The 25,858-nt window shown below is 41.9% G+C and overlaps 1 protein-coding gene and 1 pseudogene across 1 annotated transcript; one reads left to right on the top strand and one right to left on the bottom strand.

Moving 5' to 3' along the window:
- Positions 1-1,412: 1,412 nt before the first annotated feature.
- Positions 1,413-3,628, bottom strand: LOC115597429 (uncharacterized; annotated as a pseudogene).
- A 9,591-nt stretch (positions 3,629-13,219) lies between these two features.
- Positions 13,220-15,125, top strand: LOC115566143 (zinc finger BED domain-containing protein 1-like). Its single transcript, XM_030391867.1, has 2 exons — positions 13,220-13,793; positions 14,204-15,125. Exons 1-2 carry the CDS (start codon positions 13,408-13,410, stop codon positions 14,883-14,885), a joined length of 1,068 nt encoding a protein of 355 aa, XP_030247727.1. The 5' UTR covers positions 13,220-13,407; the 3' UTR covers positions 14,886-15,125.
- The last annotated feature ends 10,733 nt before the right edge of the window (positions 15,126-25,858 follow it).

The following is a 25,858-nucleotide window of genomic DNA, read 5'->3' as shown; positions in this document are numbered from 1 at the left end:
TGCCGGCTTAAAGTAGGCTCTGAATTTATCAGACCCACAGCAGAGGGCTTTTTACTCTTTGATTGTTCTTTTGATTTTAACACAGGACAGACTGAAATGAGGTGGCCAGTTTCATGACAATAATAACACTCTCGATTTTCACCCGCGGTAGAGAAATTACGCCGGGAGTTTTTAGGAGACCGGGGCTTATTATTCACCGCCGACCTCGGCGTTTCTCGGACAGGCGACAGAAACGCGCTCTTGTGAGTCAGAGCAAACTCATCCGCGAAAACAGCAGCTTGAGAGAGAGACACAACTTTTTGCTCATTTAAATACACAACGATGCGCTCTGGCAGGCACTTTTTGAACTCCTCCAGAAGCACAAGCTCTCTCAGCTGCGCAAAATCTTTGGTCTTGCTGGCATGACACCACTTATCAAAAAGCATGCCTTTGTCGCGCGCAAACTCAACATATGTCTGGCCGACACTTTTCACACAGTTCCTAAATTTTTGTCTGTATGCTTCAGGTACTAATTCATAGGCACGTAACACACTAGCTTTAACAATGTCATAATTTAAGCCCTGTTCAACAGTGAGGGCGGCACACACCTCCTGAGCTTTTCCTACCAGCTTAGACTGGAGCAACAAAGTCCAGACATCTTTAGGCCAGTTTAAGGTGGCTGCAATGCGCTCAAATGCGCTAAAGTAGGAGTCCACCTCGGACTCTCTGAATGGAGGCACTAGCGCAATGAGCCGGCTCACGTCTAAATTTGGTCGGAGCGATTGCGGGTCCTGCGGGGCGACAGGGGAACGGGGAGCGACATTAGGCTGGCGTTCCAGCTCTAACGCTTTCACCCTCAGGTGCATAGCCTCCACCTCCAACTGCCTGTTCTTCATTTCCATCTCCTTAATGCGGAGTGTCAGCTGGAGTTCTTCCGCTGACAAACCTGACGTAAGGGGAGGATCTGAAAGAACGGGCGTGACAGGCGGAACAGGCTCTCGAAGCTCCACATCACTTTTCCCCACAGATTCTGCAACAGCAGAAACAGAAAACAGTCCCCAATCCGACAACTTCTCCACCAGGAGTTGCCTCAGCTCCTCCTTTTTAATGTCGGAAGGCACTTCTACCTTGTAACTATTTGCAAGGAGCATCAAATCCACCTTTCTGCATTAAGTTGCTCCAGCGTAGGCTGTCTAACAAAACCATCTAAATCCAATTCCATTGTGCCACTAAATGAAACAGTGTCTGCCAGAAATATGTGAAACAAACAAACAAAGAAACAAACTGAATTTATCCAACGTCAAAACACAAGGGAAAAATATCCCGGACGAGCCCCCAATTATGTTATGTCCCGGCCTAGGGTATACCGGGGCATGACATATTGGTCTCTCCCTTTTCCCACTCCCAACAATAACACACCAAAAACCAACGGATGCAGTCCAAAAAATAAGGGGGATTTATTTACCCAAACAAAAAAATGACTTCAGGGTGAGCAATACCTAAAACAATAAACAAAACAAGCTGTTTTTTAAAGCTTTCTTTCCTAACTCAAAACAAAAAGTCAACAGAAAAACAGGTTATCTTACCTTACTCCCTAACCAAAAAACAGGAGAAAAAGGTGCACAAAGAAAAAGGCTACTCACCCCTACTAAAGTGGACTGAAAATAATTTAACAATATTTACAATATTTACAAAGAGCTCAAAATCTCTGCTACAACAGCAAACATCAATTTCACAATTCACAAATCCAGACAGCGAGTGAGAGAGAGAGAGAGACGCCCAGGTCTGCTGCAGGCTCCACTTTTAAATGTCCCAGTCAGTTGGATTCCACCAATCAGCAGCCTCCAGAATTCCAACCAATCAGCATCCTCCACCTGCACTGGTACCTTTTGCTACAGGACAGAAAACAGGGAACACAGCACCCCCTCTTGACATGGAGGGAGAAAACAACACAGACAAATGCAAACAAGAATATATACAAATTATGACCCCCAGGATCATAACAGTCACCTCATCGCGACGAAGATCCTCACGGGTCTCATCAGCTATATCTAACCTCACCAGGCACTGATCTGGACCCTTCTCCAAGTATTTGTACAGTTACTTCACACTGGAGACAGCACAGACTATTTCGAGGTTAATGTGTGCATTGTATCGGAGAAGGATGTATGGATTGTATGGCACAACCCATGCATTATTGACAGACACATTAATGCCCCCTCTGATCGTCTTTGAGATGGGAGAGCCAGGCGCTTCTTCAGATCATCTTCTATACAGTGGGTAAGAGTTGTCTGAGAAGCATGTGTCTTGCCTCAATTGTTTGGGGTAGTCTTTGGAGCACTTTCTGTCAACCATGCATGGACTGTCACGATTCCATTGTCCACATGGTCCATGAATCATGTGTGATGTGACAATGCGATGTAATTCCGGATTTGTTTCTTTGTCCGGAATCTCTGCAGACACAACGCGATCAATATCAGTGGAAGTCCTGGGTTTGTCGCGTGGCACCATGGTGATGAGCATATGTATATGAGGAAGATGCCTCTTCTGAGTTTCTTTCACCATCACAAATGTGTCCACATGTCCCAGAATGTCATATTTCAGGATGTCTGTGAGGAGAGCCTCCACCTTCATGTGGAAGACTCTGGCAGTGATGTCTGGTCTTTGGTGGGTCTGTTGACCCTCAAAAATGGATCCTTTTATTTCAGGCCAGTTAGGGTTGCAAGTGAAGGTGAGGAAGAAGTCTGGCTTGCCTTTGACTCTGACCAAGGCCATGGCGTCTTGGAATTCTTTGGCGTGCCATCTTGGTGATCCATAAATTGTGGGTGGCAGGATGGTTAGGCGTCCTGGGATTATCTCAGTGTTACTACTCAGGGCATCAACAATGACTTTATACTTTTCTGCCTTAGATTTCTGATTGTGGCGAATCCAGTTGAGACGTTGTGACTCAATTTTTGCCATCATGTCACATACATACTGTTGTGTTAGTCTTCCACCGCGGAGCAGTAGATTGAAATGATGAGCAGTGTTTCGCACTTGCAGATGGAAACGGTAAAAGCATGTTGGGGTGACACCTCTCAGTTCAGTGTGGTATCCTTGGGACCCCTGTGGTAGAAGCAGCACATATGATAGTGGGTCATATGCTGGATGAATGGCGCTGATTGTTTGAAGTCGTCCTCCTCTGAGGTGAAGAGTGACAGCCAGTTTCCCAAATTGCTCAATAGGAGTAGTTCCTGGAGCAATGACAGCAACATCGCTGTCCAGTGATGGAAGATTCACAGTGCCGCGATGAAGGTCACGACGTCGAGTGTGAGCTGTTAGGACAATTCTCAGCTCATTGGCAGTGTCATTTTGGGTCACATACTCAATAGCTGACTTAAATTGTTGCACATATGGGTTGCACCCGTGAATGGCCTCTTGTGCTCTCAGCAAGAATTCTTCATTCAGCCCACTGTTTGAGGCATGATTGCGGCGGAATTCCACTTCATGGGCAGGATCATGGAAGTAGATCTGAGCAAAGAGGGGCACTTGACCCTGTTCAGGAAGGGGACTGGCAATGTAATGATATACTTTCCCTTGTATTCGTATGCCTGGGTTAAAGCCAGGAATAGCAACTTCTCTAATGCCAATGCTTGCCATCGCCAATGAATGGTTGTATTGTTTTGCTTCTTTAACAAAGTTCTGATTAATGAAGAGGTCCTTGATAGCATTTGGAGGCTGTGGTGGGATTGAGCCGGGCTTGGGATTTGTGTGACTGTATGTGAGGTCTATTTTTCCAGACAAGCAACAGAATCCGTTCCTCTCCTCTTTCCATACATAGGCATTGCAGTGTGAACATGTAGGACACTCAAACAGTGAGGTCTTACTAAGTGTGTGTGTGTACTTACCATACAGCTTCTCTTGGAAGAAGTTTGCATCATCACACCGAGCGAGGTTGTGATTGTTTTTACGTGCCTGTTCCACGCGTGCGCGATGAGTTTCCTGATGGCACAGGGCATCTCTTGCCCACCGTTCCTCTTGCTGTTGAGGTGTATCCTCCCCTCTGTGGCGGTGGTGTTATTCACGGTCATGCATCTGGCGCGCTGCTCGCACTTCAGGCGTTTCAGCATCTCGAAGCCTTTCATGACAGGCGGCGTCGCTGGCCAGTCGACAACTTCGTTGGTTTTCAGTTTCAGCTGCGCGGAGCCTTGAGTGGAGTGCAGCGTCGCTGGCCAGTCGAGTGGTCTGTTAGTTGTCGGTTTCAGCCGCGCGGAGCCTTGACTGGAGTGCAGCGTTGCTGGCCAGTCGAGTGGTCCGTTAGTTGTCGGTTTCAGCCGCGCGGAGCCTTGACTGGAGTGCAGCGTTGCTGGCCAGTCGAGTGGTCCGTTAGTTGTCGGTTTCAGCCGCGCGGAGCCTTGACTGGAGTGCAGCGTTGCTGGCCAGTCGAGTGGTCCGTTGGTTGTCGGTTTCAGCCGCGGGGAGCCTTGACTGGAGTGCAGCGTTGCTGGCAAGTCGAGTGGTCCGTTGGTTGTCGGTTTCAGCCGCGCGGAGCCTTGACTGGAGTGCAGCGTTGCCTGCCATTCGAGTGGTCCGTTGGTTGTCAGTTTCAGCCGCGCGGAGCCTTGACTGGAGTGCAGCATTGCTGGCCCGGCGAGCATCTCGTGCTTCAGCTGACTCAGCATCACGTGCACGGCGCATTGCCTGACGATTTTGTTCTCTCTTTGTACGATTGGTTTTCGGCATGTTAACACCCACAGGTAGGTGAATATCAAATTGGACTGCAAAAGAAAAAAAATACAGGATTCAGTTTAATATTGGCAAATGAAAATAATATTTTGTTGAGAGTTGATTAATTTGTCTGCTGTCATTGGATGTCTAACTTGTATCATCAGTAACTATCTAATCTGGTAATAATAGAAATTGGCTGTAGACTAAGGCAACATTCCTTAGAGTATTTTTAAAGATAGCCAAAACACAAACTAATTCCTTGTCTTTACCTAGTTTTGAACATATTCAAGGTCAGTTACGGATGGTGAAGTATTTTTTTACATGACAAAATGTAAAGTGAGCACATCTGATCTGAGACAATCTGACTACTTTCTGACACACACACACAATTTCCAGCCCAAAACATGCCCCGTAGGCCGCATTGAAAGTGAATGAGGTGTTAACAGTCACATTTCAGAAGGGTTTGGTGAATTCGAAATGAGAAGGCAACGAAAGGCCTTACAGTTTTGATTATGTCTATTATTCATGTCATCCTCATAGTCGGTGCATATAAATTCGCAACGAACAAAGCGAATACCATCTCAAATGGGATGAAATTTGGCAGTATAAACAGACTAACTTGTAGCTAGTCGACTAAATGAACTGTGCAGAGCATAATATTTAGCACTCTAATATAGGCTAGCATACATCTGCAGCTTGCAGAGAGAGAGAGAGAGACAGAGAGAGAGAGACAGAGAGACAGAGAGAGAGAGAGAGAGAGAGGTAATTCAGTGTATGTGACCAGTAAGGTTTTCCACTACAAAAAAATGTTTGAAGAAGCAGAGAGTGGGGACAGGGGCAGTGTGGGGGTGGGGTGTGAATGACAAAGAGAGAGAGAGAGAGAGAGAGAGAGGGGGTGTCCAGGTGAGGCAGTGAGATTTTCCAGGCCAAAGCATTCCTCAAAACTAACAGTATGAACAAAATGCAATATGGTTCAATGTGTTAACATTTTTTATCGTTATGGAACGCACACCAACATACTTAAACACTCCGGTTGTCATGATTCAAGCATTGGCAACACAACCATTCAATTCAAAGTTAATGGGGTGGTAACAGCCATAAGAGCTAAGCAAGGTTTGGGGAATTCGAACAAAGAAAGTAACAAAGGCCATAATAGTTATGAAAAACCGAACGGTAATTGTAAGTATCAAAATAAAACGGACCTACAGAAGCCCAACATGCCAGTAAGAAGAAGACTTAAGAAACAGGGCCATGATTTAGATTTAGCAAACGCGCCTTAGTTAGCTGCTAGCAATCCCGCCGGATGAACAACGTTAGCCAAGCAGACATGCTAGCAAGAAGACAAACCAAGCATTAGGTTAACAGACGGCTAACTTTCGAACTGAGAAAGTAACAAAGGCCCCTTATAGTTCAGATACCCGTATAGTAATTGTAAGCAACACCGGCATATAGAGGCAGACAGGCCAGTAAGAAGGTAGAAACGTGAGAAACAGGGCGATGTTTTAGCCTTAGCAAACGCGGCTGAGCTAACGTCAGCTGCTAACAATGTAGCCGGATGACAACGTTAGCCGGCAGTGGCAATGGATCAATAATTTAAACAAACTGTAAACGCACCCACAGACAGACAGACAGAGATTTCTCGCTTTTATAGAGAGATAACAATAAGCATATTATATACAGTAACTGTCCTGTGTGTGTGCAATATATAATAAATATGAATATAGATGTGACTGTGCAAGTGTGCAATGTGCAGAGTTCTGAGATATTAACTCACAACAATGTGCAATGTGCAGGAATCTGAGATATTGAATTAAATAACAACAATGTGCAAAAATGGGCAAAAAATGTGCAGGGTTCCTGAGACAATAAATAACAGCAGACCAACAATCACTCTTTAAATTACGTGAAGTGTATAGTTGAATCCTTAATCAGTGGAGAAAGTCGGTGCTGAGAGCTGTGGTGGTGGTATTGTGTAGTCTGATGGCTGATGGTATAAAAGAGCCCCCCAAGCGCTTTGAGGCACATCGTTGGATGAGTCTGTGGCTGAACGTGCCCCTCAGCTCTGCGGAAAAAGTGTGAGAGGGATTGTCCGTTATAGCTTGCAGCTTTTCTCTCATCCTCCTCTCTGTCACGGCCTCCACCTGGTCCAGTTTCATCCCCACCACAGAGCTGGCTTTCCTCACCAATTTGTTCAGCTTGAATGCACCACTGCTCCCGATGCCACCTCCCAGCACACTGCTGCAAAGAATACGACACTGGCTAAAACAGAGTGGTAGAACATATGTAGCGGTGGTGGAGTTAAAAAACAGGTTTAGCTTGTTGACACGTTCCTTGGTCCCCTCCGCTGTTACGCTCGCCGCTTTTCATGCCTGTGATGGTTCTCATCCCCGCCCACACCTCTCAGGGGTTGTTCTGCTGCAGCTTCTCCTCTATCCTGTTCTTGTATCAGGCTTTAGCCCTCCTCATCCACCACTGTCCTGGTCGGTCGATGGGCTGTCTCCTAACAAGAGGCGTGTATGTAAGAGTAAGTGTAAGTCACTGAGCTATGTCACTGGTCTAGTCAAGGTCTATCCCCTCTGGTGTTGCAAGTCACATACTTGGTGAAGTCAGTCAGTAGCCCCATTCACAATGCCCTTTGTGTGCAGGGATCATGTGCCAATTCTCCACACCCTCCTCTGTGTGAAAGTCTCAAATGCGGCACGGGGTGAATTCTTGCTGCCACGCTGATGCGTGTCTGGAGGTAGTATCAGAGGCGCAGCATTGGCGAACCAAACCTGTGTGAATGGATAAACCCGCGGCGTGGAGCAGGGGTGCATTGGTCTGACAGTCTGATAACAACCCAGGTCCTTCATCCAATAAAATAAAGAGCAATGTCCCACAAATGAAGACGATAATGCAGCCAGTCTGTGTGAAAAGGGCTTGTGTCTTTGAAATCTTAACTTGATTAAAATCTCCTTTTACTATGACCAGAGCATTATGAAGGGATGGGTGGCTCCAAAGTTTCATTCATCATTGTTTCCATACATTAAATACTTTCCTGTTAATCGCATCCTAGATTCTTGTTCCAGGAGTTGGGTATAACATCTAATATTTCCTAGCCTAATATTTCCTAGCCTATTTCATAACCTCAGTAATATAAATAGTGTTGACAAAATATTAGAAATATCTGTGAGTATCAGTTGGCTGTATAACTAGGAAGTTAACCCTGAAACTGGAGACATTTTGGGTGTATGCGCCAGGTGAGCAAATTCTCAGTGGACTGAAAAAGCAGCATCTTTTCATCTACTATCTTGAATTTCTACACCTAAGGCCTTACTGGCTACAGGAAGCTGTTTATAGTAGAAATAGATAAATCGATTAATAGAGAGGTCAGATAAATTTACCTGACGAGAACCAAATGGCAATCAGGCAAAGTTAGAGACTAGCTGATGAACATTTAGCAGTGAACCAGATAGCCATGATTTTTCTCAGGAGTTGGTGGAGACCAAAATAGAGCCCAAAGGAGAGTGGAACCACACCTCCAAATTAATGTGAATGTTGCTCTATGCTTGATGTGTAAACTGTTTGCTAACATTCACTGTGTACAGTAATGACTTAATAGGTTTATATTTGCTAAATGTTAGTGTTTGTAGCTTGTTTTGATGTTACATATTGCATCAGAAAGAAAAAAACCGCTTTAGGACGCTGTACAATAAACATATATCACAGAAGCTCACATCAACAGCAAATCATTCATGTTTTAATAATAAATCAATAATAAACATGAATGATTTGCTGTTGATGTGAGCCTCTGTGATATATGTTTATTAATGATATATGTCAATAATAAACATAAATGATTTGCTGTAGATGTGAGCTTTGAAACTTTAGGTGCTATATATAAAACATTTTCATATAAGACATCGGCTGTGTATAGGCTACATACGTTTTGAACTTTGTGATTTGATTTCCATTTTGACACATTTGGCATTTGCAGTGTGTCTACTGTGTAGGCAGAGAGTGATTGCTTAAGGAAGTGAAAGAGTCGATTCGCATGTGTAAAGGAGATAGAGCCCAGCAAACATTTTGACGTCTATTTCACATCTAATCAACGTCGGTCAGGCAGGTTGATTCGACGTCTACAAGAGGTGCTGAAATGAAAGTTTTTCTGACGTCATTTTTATGACCGACGTCATTTCGACGGCTCTTAGACGGCATCATTTTACGTTGTTTCAAAGTGGAATAGACGACATTTCAACCTTTGTCAAAATACACATGTAATGTATTGCATTTAAAAAGATGTTTACCTAAACTGAGAGTTTTAACCAGTGCCTACATAACTGGCATTACCACATCCATAAATTCTATGACAAGCACAGCTCTTGTGCTGTATACATGTGCAATTCTCAATGCTCTAATGTACAGCTATTTGAATTAACTTCTCAATTTCAGCAAACAATTCCTCAAACTGCATCAAGGTCAAAAAGTCCAATAGACAACAGCACATTTTACTTTTGCCAACTTAAAATATCACGGGAATGCTGAACCTGGTTGAAACTTTGATGGTAAATAAACTCACCTGTGATAAAGTTAAAAATACCCGAGTGATGTTCACCCATACTGTAAAATAAAAGTAGTACATGGACTAATCTTATGTAAAAAAAGACAGCATTCAGGACCAGATATATGTAACGAGTTATCTATATATTGAATACTTGAATAAAAAATGAACATGTTTAATGTAACAAATGTTTTATTGCATTAAAGTCCAGTGGGGGTCTGCCCCTTGCCCCCGCTCCTTGCTGGGGCATGTTTCAGGTGGGTCTGGATAATACTTTCTATTTCTGCGTCCATGGCCTTCACGCTCCATCTCTTCACAGCAGCTGGAGAGAGGGCATAACAAAAAATTAAACAATTTTACAGAGCGCCTATTTAGATGTGAAATGCACTTTATAGATGGCAGGAACACCTTGTTTTGGGAGTTGAAAGAGTAATGAAAGAACCACTTCTTAGAGCCACACAGTAGCCTAAATCTGATGGTTCCTAAAAAAGCCAATAGGCATTAACAGTCTGTGCTATGGTAGCCCAGCTGAGCCCAGGATAGTCACATGCAAATGAAGCCCATTCAGTAATTTCAGTTATATCAATCTTAGTTTCTTACACTTGATCACATGACACAGCTTTGTCGCCTTTAAAGGCAGTTTGTCACTTTGTCCCCCTCCATGCATGTTGTATTTCGCCATGACTCCATTCTTCATGAGCCTGTAAGACAAAATTCCTGTTAGCATTTTGTACATATAACAAAATAAAAACAGCACCAAGAGTTTGTCATTTACATCATTGGATCAGTAATATAGGAAGTTGTGTACTATAACTTTAACATTAAAATGTGTTTTTGTTCCATTCAATCCAAATTCCCTCTGCTGGCCCCGACACCACCCACACTTAAGGACTACAACATATTTCCGATGTCTATTTGACAAAAATTCTACACCTTATAAAATATTAAGTGTTTTCAATCTTTCAGTATTTGTAGTTTGACAGTTTTAAATTGGTAAATTCCTTTGATTTATCTGTGTTTCAAATGACACATCAAATTAAATTATATGGACAACAGTTGTTTTGGTGCGTGTGTGTGTGTGTGATAGCTAATCCTGATGGTGGTGCTGTTTTGGGTGTAAAGTCTTTGGGTTTTCGCAGGGCTTGGTCATTTGACCTGGAATTATTTTTGTCTTCAGTGGGTAGGGCTATGTGTGCTCTGTAGTGATGTTTTCCACCTGTCAGAAGTTCTTGGTGCTTGTGACTGATGCGGTGCTAAACCAGCAGAGACATACCTGTTCATGCACTTTGTAGTGCCATCCCTGAGGTTTTTGTCACCGACTCAGGACAACAAGGTTATCTGTGATGACAGAACACGAATGCTTTACCTGAGACAATACTAGTGTGGTCCAAAAAACATAACATCTTTCGCGCAGGTGCCTGGCTGTTCACATAGGGAGCACAATAGCACATTAGGTTTTTTTTAAAGGACAATACCATTTCATTTCAAACATGTGTCCCAGTTTCGTAATACATTTACTCTAAAAGAATGAATTTGAAGATTTTCCTCACCGTTGCTGCTGTTATGCATTAGCTCCTCTGTCCAAGCATCATCACAACAGCGTAAAACAGGGGCGGACGGCTCTGAGGCTGTATTATTCATTCAGGGCCTCTGAAGTCAATAAAAATGTAAAAATGTTAGTATGCCTAAAATAAAAAATGTGTTTCAGGATGAATAACTGCTTGTGGCTTCATCTGAGCATGTCAGTGACATTATGGGGCTGTAGCCCCATAATGTCATTGACAGCCCCATAATGTCACTATCAGTGAACTATCATTGAATGATTATCAGTGAATGTACACTATCAGTGAACACTTGAACACATCATACTGTAATATTGATGTTTTCCACCTGTCAGAAGAAAGATGAGGCTGTATTATTCATTCAGGGCCTCTGAAGTCAATAAAAATGTAAAAATGTTAGTATGCCTAAAATAAAAAATTTGTTTCAGGATGAATAACTGCTTGTGGCTTCATCTGAGCATGTCAGTGACATTATGGGGCTGTAGCCCCATAATGTCATTGACAGCCCCATAATGTCATTGACAGCCCCATAATGTCACTATAAATTTATAGTGGGTCGGCCTCGGGTACGGGATGTAATTTGTGCTGCTGTCGGAAAACGGTTCGGATGCGGTTTTAAGTATGGCGCGTTCTATGAAGGTAGATTTTTGTCTTTATTATTCAATCAAAAAAAAGTTTGCTTCAATCAAAATATATATTTTCAATAAAAAAAACCCTTCACTTCAATCAAAAAAACCCTTTTGAATCAAAGAAAAAAAGTGTTTGAATGCAAAAATATGGTTAAGACTCAAAAAAATGCATTTGAACACTGTTTTTCTTTGATTGAAAATGTTTCCTTTGATAGAAGTAAAGGTTTTTTTGTTTGAAGCAACTTTTTTGATTGAAGTAATGTTGTTTTGTGTTTGGGCCATATTATGGGTAGGACATGTGTGTCTTTACAATTCAATCAAAAAAGAAGTTGCTTCAAACAAAAAAAATATATTTTCCATGAAAAAAATCACTTCAATCAAAAAAAAAAACTTCTTCAATCATAGAAAAAAAGTTTTTGAATGCAAAAAAAATATTTGAGACTCAAAAAATTGCATTTGAACACTTTTTTTTTATTGAAAATATTTTCTTTGATTGCGTTTGGGCCATATTATGGGTAGGACATTTGTGTCTTAATTATTCAATCCCCAAAAAGTTGCTTCAATCAAAAAAAATATTTTCAATCAAAGAAAAAACTGTTCAAATGCAAAAATAAAATTGAATCCCCCCCCCCCCCTTGAAAAAAAGTAAATCATTTGAAGTGTTGTTGTTTTTTATCGAAAATATTTTTTTCGATTTGAAGTGATTATTCTTTTTAATGAAGTGAAAAAAGTTTTGAAGTCGTTTTTTTTTAATTGAATTATTTTGACACAAACATCCCGCAGTGGGCGGGTGCTTCCCCATTGGTCAGACATGTCTGAGTGACAAGTGTCTACACCAAGGACGTCTTTCTGATAAGCAAGTCATGGCCGCCAGCGAGCAGTGGTGGAGTTGTTGTTAACTACAGCATTAAAATGATTGGTGTCATGTTATTAGCCTACTCTGTTTGATATTTCGATTAAACATAAAGCTTGTTAATTTAGGTCACGTTGACTAATTTGTGTGATGGTGTTAGATATCTAACGCCGTCATATTGTCAGGCAGGCTAGCTGATAACGTTAGCCGATGGCCCTGTACACTGAATGAATTGTTTATTTCACCTAAGTACAGAGGCTTGCTATGTGCTAGTGCTATGTTATGTTATAATTAGTGCTGTCAAAATTAACGCGTTAATTTTTGCGATTAATTTGAATTACTTAACGCGTTAAAAAAATGTAACGCAATTAACGAAGTTGTGTTTTGTTTTCTTTCTGCGGCGGCTGACGTATGTGACGACGTGAGCCGCCGAGAGGATCATCCTGGTTTAAGATGGATAAAGACAAGGGCGGACTTTTAGGTGGAAAGTTTCACTTTAAAAAGTTGGCAGACGGATCTTTTGAGAGAACTAAAGTAATCTGCACATTTTGTAAAGCCGAATTTAATTACCACAGAAGTAATTCGTCTTTGGTGTATCACCTCAAAGCAAAACACCCTGCCGAAACTACCGGGCTTAACCAGGCTACGTTACAGGAGTGTGGTACTCGTCGTGGGCGAATAACGAAACCTGTAAGTGAGAAGCTAACTAATGCTTTGGCTAATTGGATAGCTAAAAACTGCCGCCCAGTGAGCATTGTAGAAGACGATGGACTGAGAGAAATCATTCGAATTGCAACGGGAGACACTTCTTATAATCTACCCTCGAGGGGAACCGTCGTGTCAAGAATACACACTTTGTATGAAGATGAGAGGGCCCGGAGGATGAACATGCTTGAGCTAGCAAAAGGCGTCGCGCTCACAGGGGACCACTGGACTTCTGTGAGCAATGACAACTACTTGGGCGTCACAGCGCATTTCACTGATAAAGAATGGCATCTGCAATCGTTTGCATTAACTGTGAGTAAAACAGAAGAGCGACACTATGCTGAGGCATGTGCTAATCATTTTCTGGGTGTCGCAAAAGAATGGAAGATCGAGGAAAAGTTAACCACACTTGGCACCGACAGTGCTCGTAACATGGTTGCAGCCGCCAGACTTCTTCCATTTGAACACGTGCCTTGCACGGCCCATAGCCTGCAGAGAACGATCGCGGTTTCCCTTCACGACAGTGGATTTGAAAGTGTTCTGGCCAAATGTCGCAAGATTGTCGGGCACTTCAAGCATAGTCCATCAAACGCTCAGGAATTAGGAGAGCAGCAAGTAGCACTTGGACAGAAGCAAGAGTCACTCGTTCAGGACATTGCAACAAGATGGAATTCAACCCTAGAGATGGTCAAGCGAATCCAGCGAAACAAATCTGCACTGACCACTACCCTGGCTCAGCAAAAAAGCAACATTGCTATGTTGACTGCACAGGAGCTTGACAAACTGCAAAAGCTGGAGGACCTACTTGAACCTTGCAGGTAAGATAATATTTTTTCTCTCTCCCTCTTTGTGTGTGTGTTTGTGCTCTCTCTGTGTCGTGTGTGTGTGTGTGTGTGTGTGTGCGTGCTCTCTCTGTGTCGTGTGTGTGTGTGTGTGCGTGCTCTCTCTGTGTCATGTGTGTGTGTGTGTGTGTGTGTGCTCTCTCTGTGTCGTGTGTGTGTGTGTGTGTGTTTGTGCTCTCTCTGTGTCGTGTGTGTGTGTTTGTGCTCTCTCTGTGTCGTGTGTGTGTGTGTGTGTTGGGATCTGTGTGTGTTCTTGTTCTCTCTCTCTCCTAGAATCTTCTGTGTGTGTGTGCATATGAAGCATATGGATATGAAGGTAGTGAGTATCTTTCTTTGTGTAATTAATTTACTGACATGTTTAAAACATCTTGTGCTTTCCATTGCAGATATGTGACTGAACTGCTGGGGGGAGAGCAGTATGTCTCCTGTTCAGTGGTGTTGCCAGCCCTGTGCCACTTGGTCAGAGTTATGGAGCCCTCAGACGATGATCCAATCTACGTAGTGAAATTCAAGACAGTCTTTACCAAAGACCTAGCTAAACGGAAGGACAGCACCAACCTCCCATGGCTGAAGATCGCTACTGCACTCGACCCCAGGTTTAAAGATCTAAAGTGTCAACCCAAAGATGAAAGGAGTGAGGTGTGGGCTTCAGTAAGCAACCTGGTGATGGGAGAGAGGTCTGCACAACAACCATCTGCAGAGACAACAGAGAAACAGCCACCAAAGAAGAGGAGGATGTCTGTCTTCTTGCTGGGTTCTTCTGATACAGATACAGATGAAGATGATGGTGAAGAGTCCATAAAACAATGTGTGGACCGCTACAAAGCAGAGCCCAAAATGGACATGGAGGGGTGTCCACTGCAGTGGTGGTCAAAGAGAGAAGGAGCACACGCCTGGCTGGCAAACATTGCACGCAGGTACCTGTCAACCCCTGCAACCACAGTGCCTTGTGAGAGGTTGTTCTCACTCTCAGGCCACATCATCCAAAAGAAGAGAGCTGCTTTGTCCCCAGATAATGTAAACAGACTGGTCTGTCTCAGTAACTGGCTCAATGTAAAGGTGGACTAAGCCAAATGTTTTTGTTTTTGTGGAGTGAAAAATGTTCAATATTCTGAACGCTCAGCAGAATCTTTCCTTGTTCTTTTTTTTCATATTTGCATGGACTATTGTGGACCTTTTTGGAAATTCAACTGGCACTTGAACATGGAACACATTTTTTGTTAATTATCATTTATATTATTGCATATAAGAAGTTAGTAGTGCATATAAGAAATATGCCTTTCAAGCTGAGCTGTTAATTTTGATGGCCTTAATGGTTTTGTTGGAAATTAGAGAATGTGTTCAAAACATGCTATTAAACAATAGTATGTGAATTTAAATATATTTCCTTTGTGTTGATTCTACATAAATTCAGTGATTTTACATTTAAATATCCGGTATTACAAGCTTCAGTCTTAAGAAGAAAAAAGGCAATTAATCGCGATTAATCTCAGCAAATAGTGCGATTAATTAGTTAATTTTTTTTAATCAATTGACAGCCCTAGTTATAATAAGTAACGTCATTAGTGTTCAAACAACAGTCCACAGGCCAACTGTTGGCCGCAGCGCTGCCTGTTTAGCAGCAACAGATCATGCAGAGCCTGAGTCTATCTTCTCACACTGCCCAGTGGATTACTGCGGTCAAGCCAGCCGTGGTTCGCGTTTGCTTGGTTAAATCAGCCGCACGTTGTTTTCTAGTGCGCGAATCTATTAACATTTAAGGTAATCGTAATGAAATCGCTCTGAAGAGCTGCAGGTATGACAGTGGGGCAGACTGCAGTCACACAGTCAGACCCGTGAAAATTACGACAATTATTCCCGGTAATAAACTGAAGGTATCACGAAGGTATGCGTCCGGATTTCAAAGTGAAGGACGACAGAAAAAAGGATATTTCACCCAACTTTGACGTGGAATGAAAAGCTTATTTTCCATAAGTAGTCTATGATTCATATACTGCTGAACTTAGTACTTCCTAGACTACTTGCATGCATAATATGAAGTACTTTTACTATGTACTGTTGGAGTAATCCTTACATTTTTAAATATGCTTAATTAAGTTAATTTAAGTTAGTATCCTTACATAGGCCTATTTAAATGTAAACACATGTACATATTCATAGTAAACACACATAATATGCTAATATTATCTGTCAATATGATGTAACCGACCTGTATAAAGCATGTAAAGCAGAGGAATTAAGACACAGTTTAACACACAGACACAGAGATATTGGGTCATTCTATAATGAGGGGTACATTTCAACCAAAAAGTCAAAATAACAGTATGATTTTTTTTTTAAAGGAGTCATCACCTGGTTTTTTACATATCCAGTCCCTCTTGGATCGCTTTGGATCAATTCTTAAAACGTATTAGAAAAAAAAATAATAAAAAAAAATCAAACATAGAGCTTGTTCTGACAGTTTTTCATACCGCGACTTTCTCACGCGGGATTATGCGCGAGGTTTTGACCGGTCCGGATGTGCATTGTATTAATATGTAATGAGGCGCACGTTGATTGGCCGCAGGAAGGACAGAGCCGGAATCGGAGGCTAGTCTGCATGCACACAGACTCCAAAACATAAACAGCCCACTGTCATGGCGCACACACTTAATGACGAACCTTACGGAATTCAGGCATTTATGTACGAGCCGGAGTCCGAACCCGAACGGGAGAGTGAAGAGGCAGAGACGGTGGAGAGACACGTTTACAGCAGGATGTCTCTGAATGGTAAATTAATTTTTTTTTCCTTCTTTGTTTTCACACTGGTGTTTTACATGTAAGACCTGAGTTTTAATGCTGGCGGTCACGATGTACAGCGTGAAAATGACAGAGAAATAGGCAGAAAAATCTGGCTGAGGACGGCTGTGAGCCGATGCTTATGCGAGCTTATGTAAGTAGCCTCCTGTGTTAACGTCACCACAGGAGCAGAGTCAAAATCTCGTGCTTTAGGAACGCGCACTATTGTGCGCTATTCCTGTTCGGAAAAAGAGCCAAAGCGGAAAAAATGAGCCACTTTCAAACTCCAGCTTTTCAGGCAAGTTTCAGCTGAGGTCCAACAGCAATATGCATGATTTAACAAGAGAAATTGAGATTTCCGGGCGATGACTCCTTTAAATAAACTAGATGTTTCCATAATATACACAAATGGCAAGCTTAAATACACTTAGTTAAGCATATTTAAAAATGTAACTTAAGCTCATTGTTTGGATACACATTTCACTGCTCTTTTATAGAAGAAAGGTATGTAGTCTATGGTATTTATAGGTGTTTTATACACTGTATAACTACACTATATGAAAATGGTGTTTGGAAACAATTTATGCTGTGAAATTGACCAAGAGAATGTAATGTATTTACAGAAACTCTTTGAAAATGTGAAATTGAACTACATAAACCTGATAAGAGGTAAAAAGATATGCATTGTGCTTATGTGACTGTTATGATACATCATGTTAAAGAAATCATACAGAGAGGCAATCTGGAAAGGAAACACAACAAACTGTGTCCTCATTCCACTGCTTTACCTGCTTATATCGGTCACATAATTGTTACCGTGGCCTCCCAGCCCTGGTATCTTTTTGTGCTCCATCTTCTTGATGTTACTGTCAGCTAGGATTGGCAAATCTATCTCAACTCTTCTCTTCTGCTCCTAGTCAACCACAGTCAATGTCTGCTGGCAGATGGTCAGCTGAATTCTCAAGTTGTATCCATGGCCATATATGCTTGGGGTGTTATGACTGTAAAAAGACCTACTCATGAATCCAAGTTTCAGAATTACACAGTGTTGGAGAAAATACTATGATCTTTTACTTAACAAAAAGGGTGAACCATCCTTATTATCCTTGTACTCTGTTAAGGATTTTGACACAGGATTACTCAAACAGTACACAGTAGAAAGTACTTCATATTATGCATGCAAGTAGTCTAGGAAGTACTAAGTTCAGCAGTATATGAATCATGGACTACTTATGGAAAAAAGCTTTTCATTCCACATCAAAGTTGGGTGAAATATCCTTAAGTTTTTTTTTTTTGCTGGCAGCCATGACTTGCTTGTCAGAAAGACGTCGTTGGTGTAGACACTTGTCACTCAAACATGTCTGACCAATGGGGAAGCACCTGCCCACGGCGGGATGTTTGTGTCAAAATAATTCAATAAAAAAAAATACAACTTTAAAACTTTTTTCACTTCATTCAAAAAAAAAAAATCACTTCAAATCGAAAAAAAATATTTTCAATAAAAAACACTTCAAATGATTTTTTTTTTTTAGTGGGGGATTCAATTTTATTTTTGCATTTGAACAGTTTTTTCTTTGATTGAACATATTTTTTTTGATTGAAGCAACTTTTTGGGGATTGAATAATTAAGACACAAATGTCCTACCCATAATATGGCCCAAACAAAAAAAGGTTACTTCAATCAAAAAAGTTGCTTCAAACAAAAAAACCTTTACTTCTATCAAAGAAAACATTTCAATTAAAGAAAAACAGTGTTCAAATGCATTTTTTTGAGTCTCAACTATATTTTTGCGTTCAAACACTTTTTTTCTTTGATTGAAAAGGTTTTCTTTGATTGAAGTGAAGGTTTCTTTTATTGAAAATATATAATTTGATTGAAGCAAACTTTTTTTTTGATTGAATAATAAAGACACCAATCTTCATAGGGTTCGGGCGGGTGCAGGTTTGCAAAATAAGACCCGTGCAGGGCTCTGCTCTAAGGGCGTATTCACACCTGCCTTGTTTAGTTCGGTTGAATCGAACCCTGGAGCGTTTACCCCCTTGGTGCACTTCGTTTGGGAAGGTGTGAACACATCAATCGCATTCGGGTGCGGACCAAAACAACCGGACTGAGACCTTGTTGAAGAGGTGGTCTCGGTCCGGTTCCAAACAAACTCTGGTACAGTTCGTTTGTGGTGAGAACATGATCCAAACTCGATCCAACCCAACTGCAGGAAGCATCAGTGCTTAACCCCGTATTTCCACTGGATACGTGTCTGCTGCGTTACGGCCAGATCAGGTGTTTTGCTCCGCTGTCCGGTAACCCCCGGTTGCGTTTTGAGTCGGACACGGTGCAGTAGGTAGGCAGCTGGCGTCGCAAGGCCCAGGAGTTCCCGCGATAATCACATGATCACTCGCAACCGCAGTTATAGGTCTGTGTCATAAAAACAACAACACGAAGTGTTCCCGACCGCAGGATCAGAAGAAGAGCTTGTGTTTGTCTCTTTTTTGAGATTTGTGTGCTGGTGTAAACACGGAGTGTTTTATCTTGAAAAGTAACCGGATGTCAAATTGTTGTTGTTTCAGTGCTTGACTTCCTGTCTGTGTGCTAAATTCAGCTGAATTGCTGCCTCGTTTTCGAAATTTAGACCAATTAGAGAGCAGTTTCCTCGCGCATCACACATTTTGGTCCACTTGTAAATGCTGCTGTGTGAACACAAACCAAACTCGAGGCAATATGCAACATTGGAACAAGTTGGTCCCTCATTCGGACCAGAGCAAACGAACTATAGGTGTGAAAACGCCCTAAGTCACCATTTTAATCCTCTTATCAGGCTAAATATCCAACATGCTAGTTAACGACAAAGACTGTGGTGGAAGACGACGGTAAAATATTTCCTTTCTCTAACACTGAGTTTATTTATGCCAACGGCTTTACATGAAATCAAATTTTTTGTGAATATACAATAACAAACTAGATGTTTCTGATACTCTTCAACTCAACGTACAGTCTGTCATAGACAACATTTATGTCATTTTGTAACTATTCATGGCTGCTTCGGAGCGGCACACAGACCCACCATCTGTCACCGTGTGTGTGTGTTTGTCTGTGTGTGCGAGTAGAGGAGCCTCTGAGGGCGTGAGGCGCACTGCTGCAGGTCCGAAAACAGCTTTATATTTAGGGCCTGAGCAAGGAACCTGCGAGGTCCCTATTGTAATCGTAATGATTATTATTAGGGCCCGAGCAGGGAACCTGCGAGGTCCCTATTGTAATCGTAATGATTATTAGGGCCCGAGCAGGGAACCTGCAAGGACCCTATTGTTTTTCAAATGATTATTATTATTTTTCTTCTCACAAAATGATCGCATTTTTCACTGCCTGAACATACCCCAAAACTCACCAAACTTGGAATATAAGTCACACCTGGCGAAAAATTTTATAATCTATTGTCGTCCTGAATTTCTACCACTAGGTGGCGCTGTTATTAAGGAAAGCGCGTTTTGGCTAATAACTCCCATATACTTAGTCGCACACCCAAAAACCTTATATCCACGCGTTCAGTGAATTGTGCTGAATCTCGTGGTGTAGGCCCCGCCTACCGTTTTTTTTCGCTACGTCGCAAAATGTCGAAAACCTACTTTTTCGAACTCCTCCCAGGCGATTTCACCGATTTGCATGAAACTTGGCACACAGCATCTCTGGACCCTCCTGACAAAAAGTTATTAAAGGATTCTAATTAAAATAAATAATTTTGAAGTTATTAAATAACAAATTCCTGCAGATTTGGCTCAAAACAGGAAGTGTTGGATATTTCCACAGTAGTCAGATCAAATGACATGAAACTCAGGATACTACTTCCCCATGAGCCCCTGAGGCCCTGTGCAAAATTTTAGGCGATGACCACAAGGTGGCGCTCTTTAAATTGATGTATTTTATATCTCCACAACGGTTCATCGGAATAAGACGAAACTTGGTACATTTATTGTCAGTGCCCTCCTGAGGACATCTGACGATGGGTTTACCGATCCGCCACTAGGTGGCGCTCTGGTGTCACTTTAATTGTATAATTGGCCCTGTGCCCACACCATAACACTTATGGAAATGAAATTCATAGAGGTGCTATAGAATGGCCCCTGTGACTCACTCACCGAAAATGACCACCAGGTGGCGCTATTTTCAATGCAAAAGCGTTTTTGGCTCATAACTCCCACTTAATATGTTGCATATTATTAAACGTCATCCCCATCTGTTCCCTCCATTCAGCTGAATTGTTTGGTGTAGGCCACGCCCACTTTCGTGCTAACTTTCCGTTTGCAAAATCGCGACAAATGAAAAACCTACTTTTTCAAACTCCTCCTAGTCAATTTGAGTGATTTTCACCAAACTTTGCGTGAAGCATCTGTGGACCCTCCTGACAAAAAGTTATCAAAAGAATTTTGATAGTCCTTAAAACGCCTGAAATATAAAATGACAAATTCCTGCATATTGTGTTGAAAACAGTCAATCTTGCATATCTTTATGAAATACTGTCCGATTATCACATAAATATTCATGATTGTGTGGTATCACCTAATGATGCACTGTGTAAAATTTGGTGCAAATCGGCCCATAGATGGCGCTCTGGTCGCAGTCTAATCATTTTGAATGGAAAGTAAATGGGGAAATCTTCAAGTCCTCTTCAAAACTCATCAACTTTCAACCTCTCCTTGTCCCTCATGCTTTTAGCTAGACACATCATTCTAACTTTTAAAGAGTCAGAAGACCTCAAACTATTGGGCATGTATTCAGTTTTTGAAAATCTTGTACGGTTTTCAAATCATCACAGTTTTAGTTTTAAGGATTTTTAGGCCGACTTCTGATTTTATAATGGGTGTCTATTGCGCAGTGTTGGGCATGTTACTTTTAAAAAGTAATTAGCAATAGTTACTAGTTACTTCTCCCAAAAGTAACTGAGTTAGTAACTATATTAGTCCACTATAAAAGTAATCACTTACCAGGAAATTAACTGTTGCGTTACTTTTATTTCTTCCCCCCTTTGAGCTCAGCAGTCATTTTAGCTACTTGGCATCTACATATGTATTTAGAAAATGTATTTCTTTGACCGGCACCTGCTCTCCCTGATACTTTGCCAATGAGACTCTGAAGGAGTCTGAGTCAACTGCTGATAACGGGAGCAAGTTCTCAACAACATACCTGCCTATCATTGCATTCAGTTCAGTCTGTGTCACAAGTTTCTGTGAAGCTGTTTGCAGAGCACAGGTTAGCCACACCTGGCCTGCTATCATCATCAACAACGTCAGCAACAGAGTTTTGGCCAGTGTTAGTTTTGTAAAAGGTGTGCTCAGAGTTGCTTACAACGGATGTGAACAAAGGTGATTAAAGTAGTGTCTGTACTTCCACTTTGAAAACATTAACTTTCCCTCCGGACTCGCCATTGCCGCAGTTCCCCTCTGCTAGTTTGAGTGTGTGAGGCTGTTTAAGAACTCTCACTCAACGTTATGGAGCCAATCATCACCACTTATGCGGTTGTCTCGCTCCTCCCTCCTCCCTCACCGGAGGAAAAAAAATACAGCTCTGCAGCTCCGGTGGCTGAGAGCCGAGATGGATGACAACAGCTTCAGTGATCAGCTTCACTTTGTCACGCGCCACATTTAATAGTCGGTAACGGTAACGGCGTTGTAACGATGGAAATAGTAATTGGCTAGATTACCCATTACTGAAAGAAAGTAACGCTGTTACTAACGCCATTTATTCTAACACCGTTATTCCCAACACTGGTATTGCGTGAACTAGAATGTGTGACATCATAGCTACAGTGTAGAGCAGCTGGAAGAACTGGAGAAAAAATTCTCTTCAGCTTAATTTGGATCCCACATCTTTCACTTCACACAGACAATGTATACATAGACATGTAGGAAATCTTGTTGGCTTTCAGTTGATGGTCTTATTTCAGATGTAGGACTTACACTTTTGGCTGTTAAACCCCCAGAGGGACAAGCACAACAGCAACTCCCCCATGAGCTGCAATTTCCTCCTCTTCAGATTTCATCATGCAGCAGGTGACATCTCACATCCCATCAGTTAATCACTTCTTCTCTGTCCGGGCTGGATTCTCTGGACTTTTTCCTCTCCCAAGAGAACCACTGTGCTTGACAGAGTGGTGGCACACAGACTCCCAAGAGCAAACAGAGTATAAGATGGAACTTCCATATCTGTGCAGTGAACACTGTTTTAGCACAAACGTGACATCATCCAGTGTTTTGAAACCATTAGGGGAGTCTGAGCCTACCACTGTGCGAGAAGTTGGAAGGTTTGTAAGGCTACTGGAGGATGACTCTTTCAGCTTCTTCCTGACCTATTTCATTGCATCATGCCTCGTGTGCACATTCTCTTCAGCCAGCTCAAGAGGTGGACCATCGACTCAGTCTTTGTCCGGTGAATTATGCAGCAGTTCACACAATTTTTCTGACTTCAGCGTACGTTATTTCACACCGACAATAGCAGGCCACCGAATTATAAAGCAACGACTTCCTCAGCGTAAGCTGTTGCTCGAGCATGCCCCGACTGCGGCATGCATCGACAGCAGCATGCCCCGACGCGCGTGGACTGCGAGGGCCCGTTCAACGCTGCTTGCAGCTTTAATTAGGGCCCGAGCAGGGAACCTGCAAGGACCCTATTGTTTTTCTAATGATTTTTATTAGGGCCCGAGCAGGGAACCTGCGAGGTCCCTATTGTAATCGTAATGATTATTCTGATTCTTCTTTTTTTTTTCCTTTGTCCAAAATGATCGCATTTTTCACTGCCTGAACATACCCCAAAACTCACCAAACTTGGAATATAAGTCACACCTGGCGAAAAATTTTATAATCTATTGTCGTCCTGAATTTCCACCACTAAGTGGCGCTGTTATTAAGGAAAGCGCGTTTTGGCTAATAATTCCCATATACTTTGTCGCACATTCAAAAACCTTACATCCACGCGTTCAGTGGATTGTGCTGAATCTCGTAGTATAGGCCACGCCCATTTACGCATACCGCTTTTTTTCGCTACGTCGCAAAATGTCGAAAACCTACTTTTTCGAACTCCTCCCAGGCGATTTCACCGATTTGCACGACACTTGGCACAAAGCATCTATGGACCCTTCTGACAAAAAGTTATTAAAAGAATTTTGATAGGCCACACAATACTCAAGTTATTAAATAACAACTTCCTGCAGATTTGGTTACAAACAGGAAGTGTTGCATATCTCAACATTGGTGTGGTCTAATGACATGAAACTCAGGATACTACTTCCCCATGAGCCCCTGAGGCCCTGTGCAAAATTTTAGGCGATGACCACAAGGTGGCGCTCTTTAAATTGATGTATTTTATATCTCCACAACGGTTCATCGGAATAAGACGAAACTTGGTACATTTATTGTCAGTGCCCTCCTGAGGACATCTGACGATGGGTTTACCGATCCGCCACTAGGTGGCGCTCTGGCGTCACTTTAATTGTATATTTGGCCCTGTGCCCACACCATAACACTTATGGAAATGAAATTCAGAGAGGTGCTATAGAATGTCCCATGTGACTCACTCACCGAAAATGACCACCAGGTGGCGCTATTTTCAATGCAAAAGCGTTTTTGGCTCATAACTCCCACTTAATATGTTGCATATTATTAAATGTCATCCCTATCTGTTCCCTCCATTCAGCTGAATTGTTTGGTGTAGGCCACGCCCACTTTCGCACTAACTTTCCATTTGCAAAATTGCGACAAATGAAAAACCTACTTTTTCGAACTCCTCCTGGGCAATTTGACCAATTTGCACCAAACTTTGCATGTAGCATCTGTAGACCCTCCTGACAAAAAGTTATCAAAAGAATTTTGATAGTCCATAAACTGCCCGAAATATAAAATGACAAATTCCTGCATATTGTGTTGAAAACAGACAATCTTGCATATCTTTACAAAATACTGTCCGATTATCACATAAATGTTCATGATTTTGTGGTATCATCTAATGATGCATCTGTGTAAAATTTGGTGTAAATCGGCCAATAGATGGCGCTCTGGTGGCAGTGTAATCATTTTGAATGGAAAGTAAATGGGGACATCTTCAGATCCTCTTCAAAACTCATCAACTTTCAACCTCTCATTGTCCCTCATGCTTTAAGCTAGAGACACCATTCCAACTTTTAAAGAGTCATAAGACTTTGGGCATGTATTCAATTTTTAAAAATCTTTTACGGTTTTCAAATCATCACAGTTTTAGTTTTAAGGATTTTTAGGCCATTTTCTCATTTTATAATGGGTTTGTATTGCGTGAGCTACAGTGTGTGACATCATCGCAAGAATGGAGAGCAGCTGGAAGAACTGGAGAAAAAATTCTCTTCAGCTTGATTTAGATCCCAAACCTTATACTCAACATAGACAATGTATACAAAGAAATGGAGGAAATCTTGTTGGTTTTCAGCTGATGGTCTCATTTAAGATGTACGGCTTACAGTTTTGGATGTGGAAGCCCTGGAGCGACAACAACCGAAGCAGCTGCCCTATAAGCCGCAATGTTAATTTTGAGCCTAAATTTCTGAAGGAGAGCAGACGGTACCTGATTTGTGTCTCGCATTTCTGCCCTCATTTCTCACTTTCCAGCAATAAAAACGACATGACCGAAATTCAAATCAAATCAAATTGTATCAGATTTTCTGTTGATGTAACTTGAAAACCGTGAATTGTTGCTCTTTTCTGTACACGCAACATCTATTGCATGTCTGTCCGTCCTGGAAGAGGGATCCCTCCTCTGTGGCTCTTCCTGAGGTTTCTTCCATTGTTTCTTTTTACCCTGTTAAAAGGTTTTTTTTCCATCAACATGTGAAGTTTTTCCTCACTCGAATCAGGGGTCTAAGGACAGAGGATGTTGTTCACTGTACAGATTGTAAAGCCCACTGAGGCAATGAGATTGTGATTTTGGGCTATATAAATAAAATTGATTTGACCTGACTGAGTTCAGCCATGTCTCCTCTCACTCAACATATAAATATTTTGGTCATTACATCACAGTTTTTTCAAAATTCGCAGGGGTTTGGGAGGCATTTTCCCATTCATTCCTGTGGGGACCTCTTCATCTTTGTCTCTGTTACTTCTCCAGCGTGTGTATCTGAAGAATGCGTGTGTAGTGCGTGAGCTACAGTGTGTGACATCATCTTTAGAGTGGGGAGCAGCTGGAAAATCTGGAGAAAGAATTCTCTTCAGCTGGATTTGGACCCCGCATCTTTCATTTTACATAGACGATGCAG

The sequence above is a fragment of the Sparus aurata genome, chromosome 16 (genome assembly GCF_900880675.1).
Source record: "Sparus aurata chromosome 16, fSpaAur1.1, whole genome shotgun sequence".
NCBI lineage: Eukaryota > Metazoa > Chordata > Actinopteri > Spariformes > Sparidae > Sparus > Sparus aurata.
Note: the sequence above shows the minus strand (reverse complement) of the source record. Positions and strands in the feature narration are given on the sequence as shown.

Bases quoted from the DNA above. Each gene is read 5' to 3' on its own strand.
- LOC115566143 (XM_030391867.1), top strand. From the start codon at position 13,408: ATGGTTGCAGCCGCCAGACTTCTTCCATTTGAACACGTGCCTTGCACG. The intron at 13,794-14,203 runs GTAAGATAATAT...TTTCCATTGCAG, and splicing joins GACCTACTTGAACCTTGCAG to ATATGTGACTGAACTGCTGG.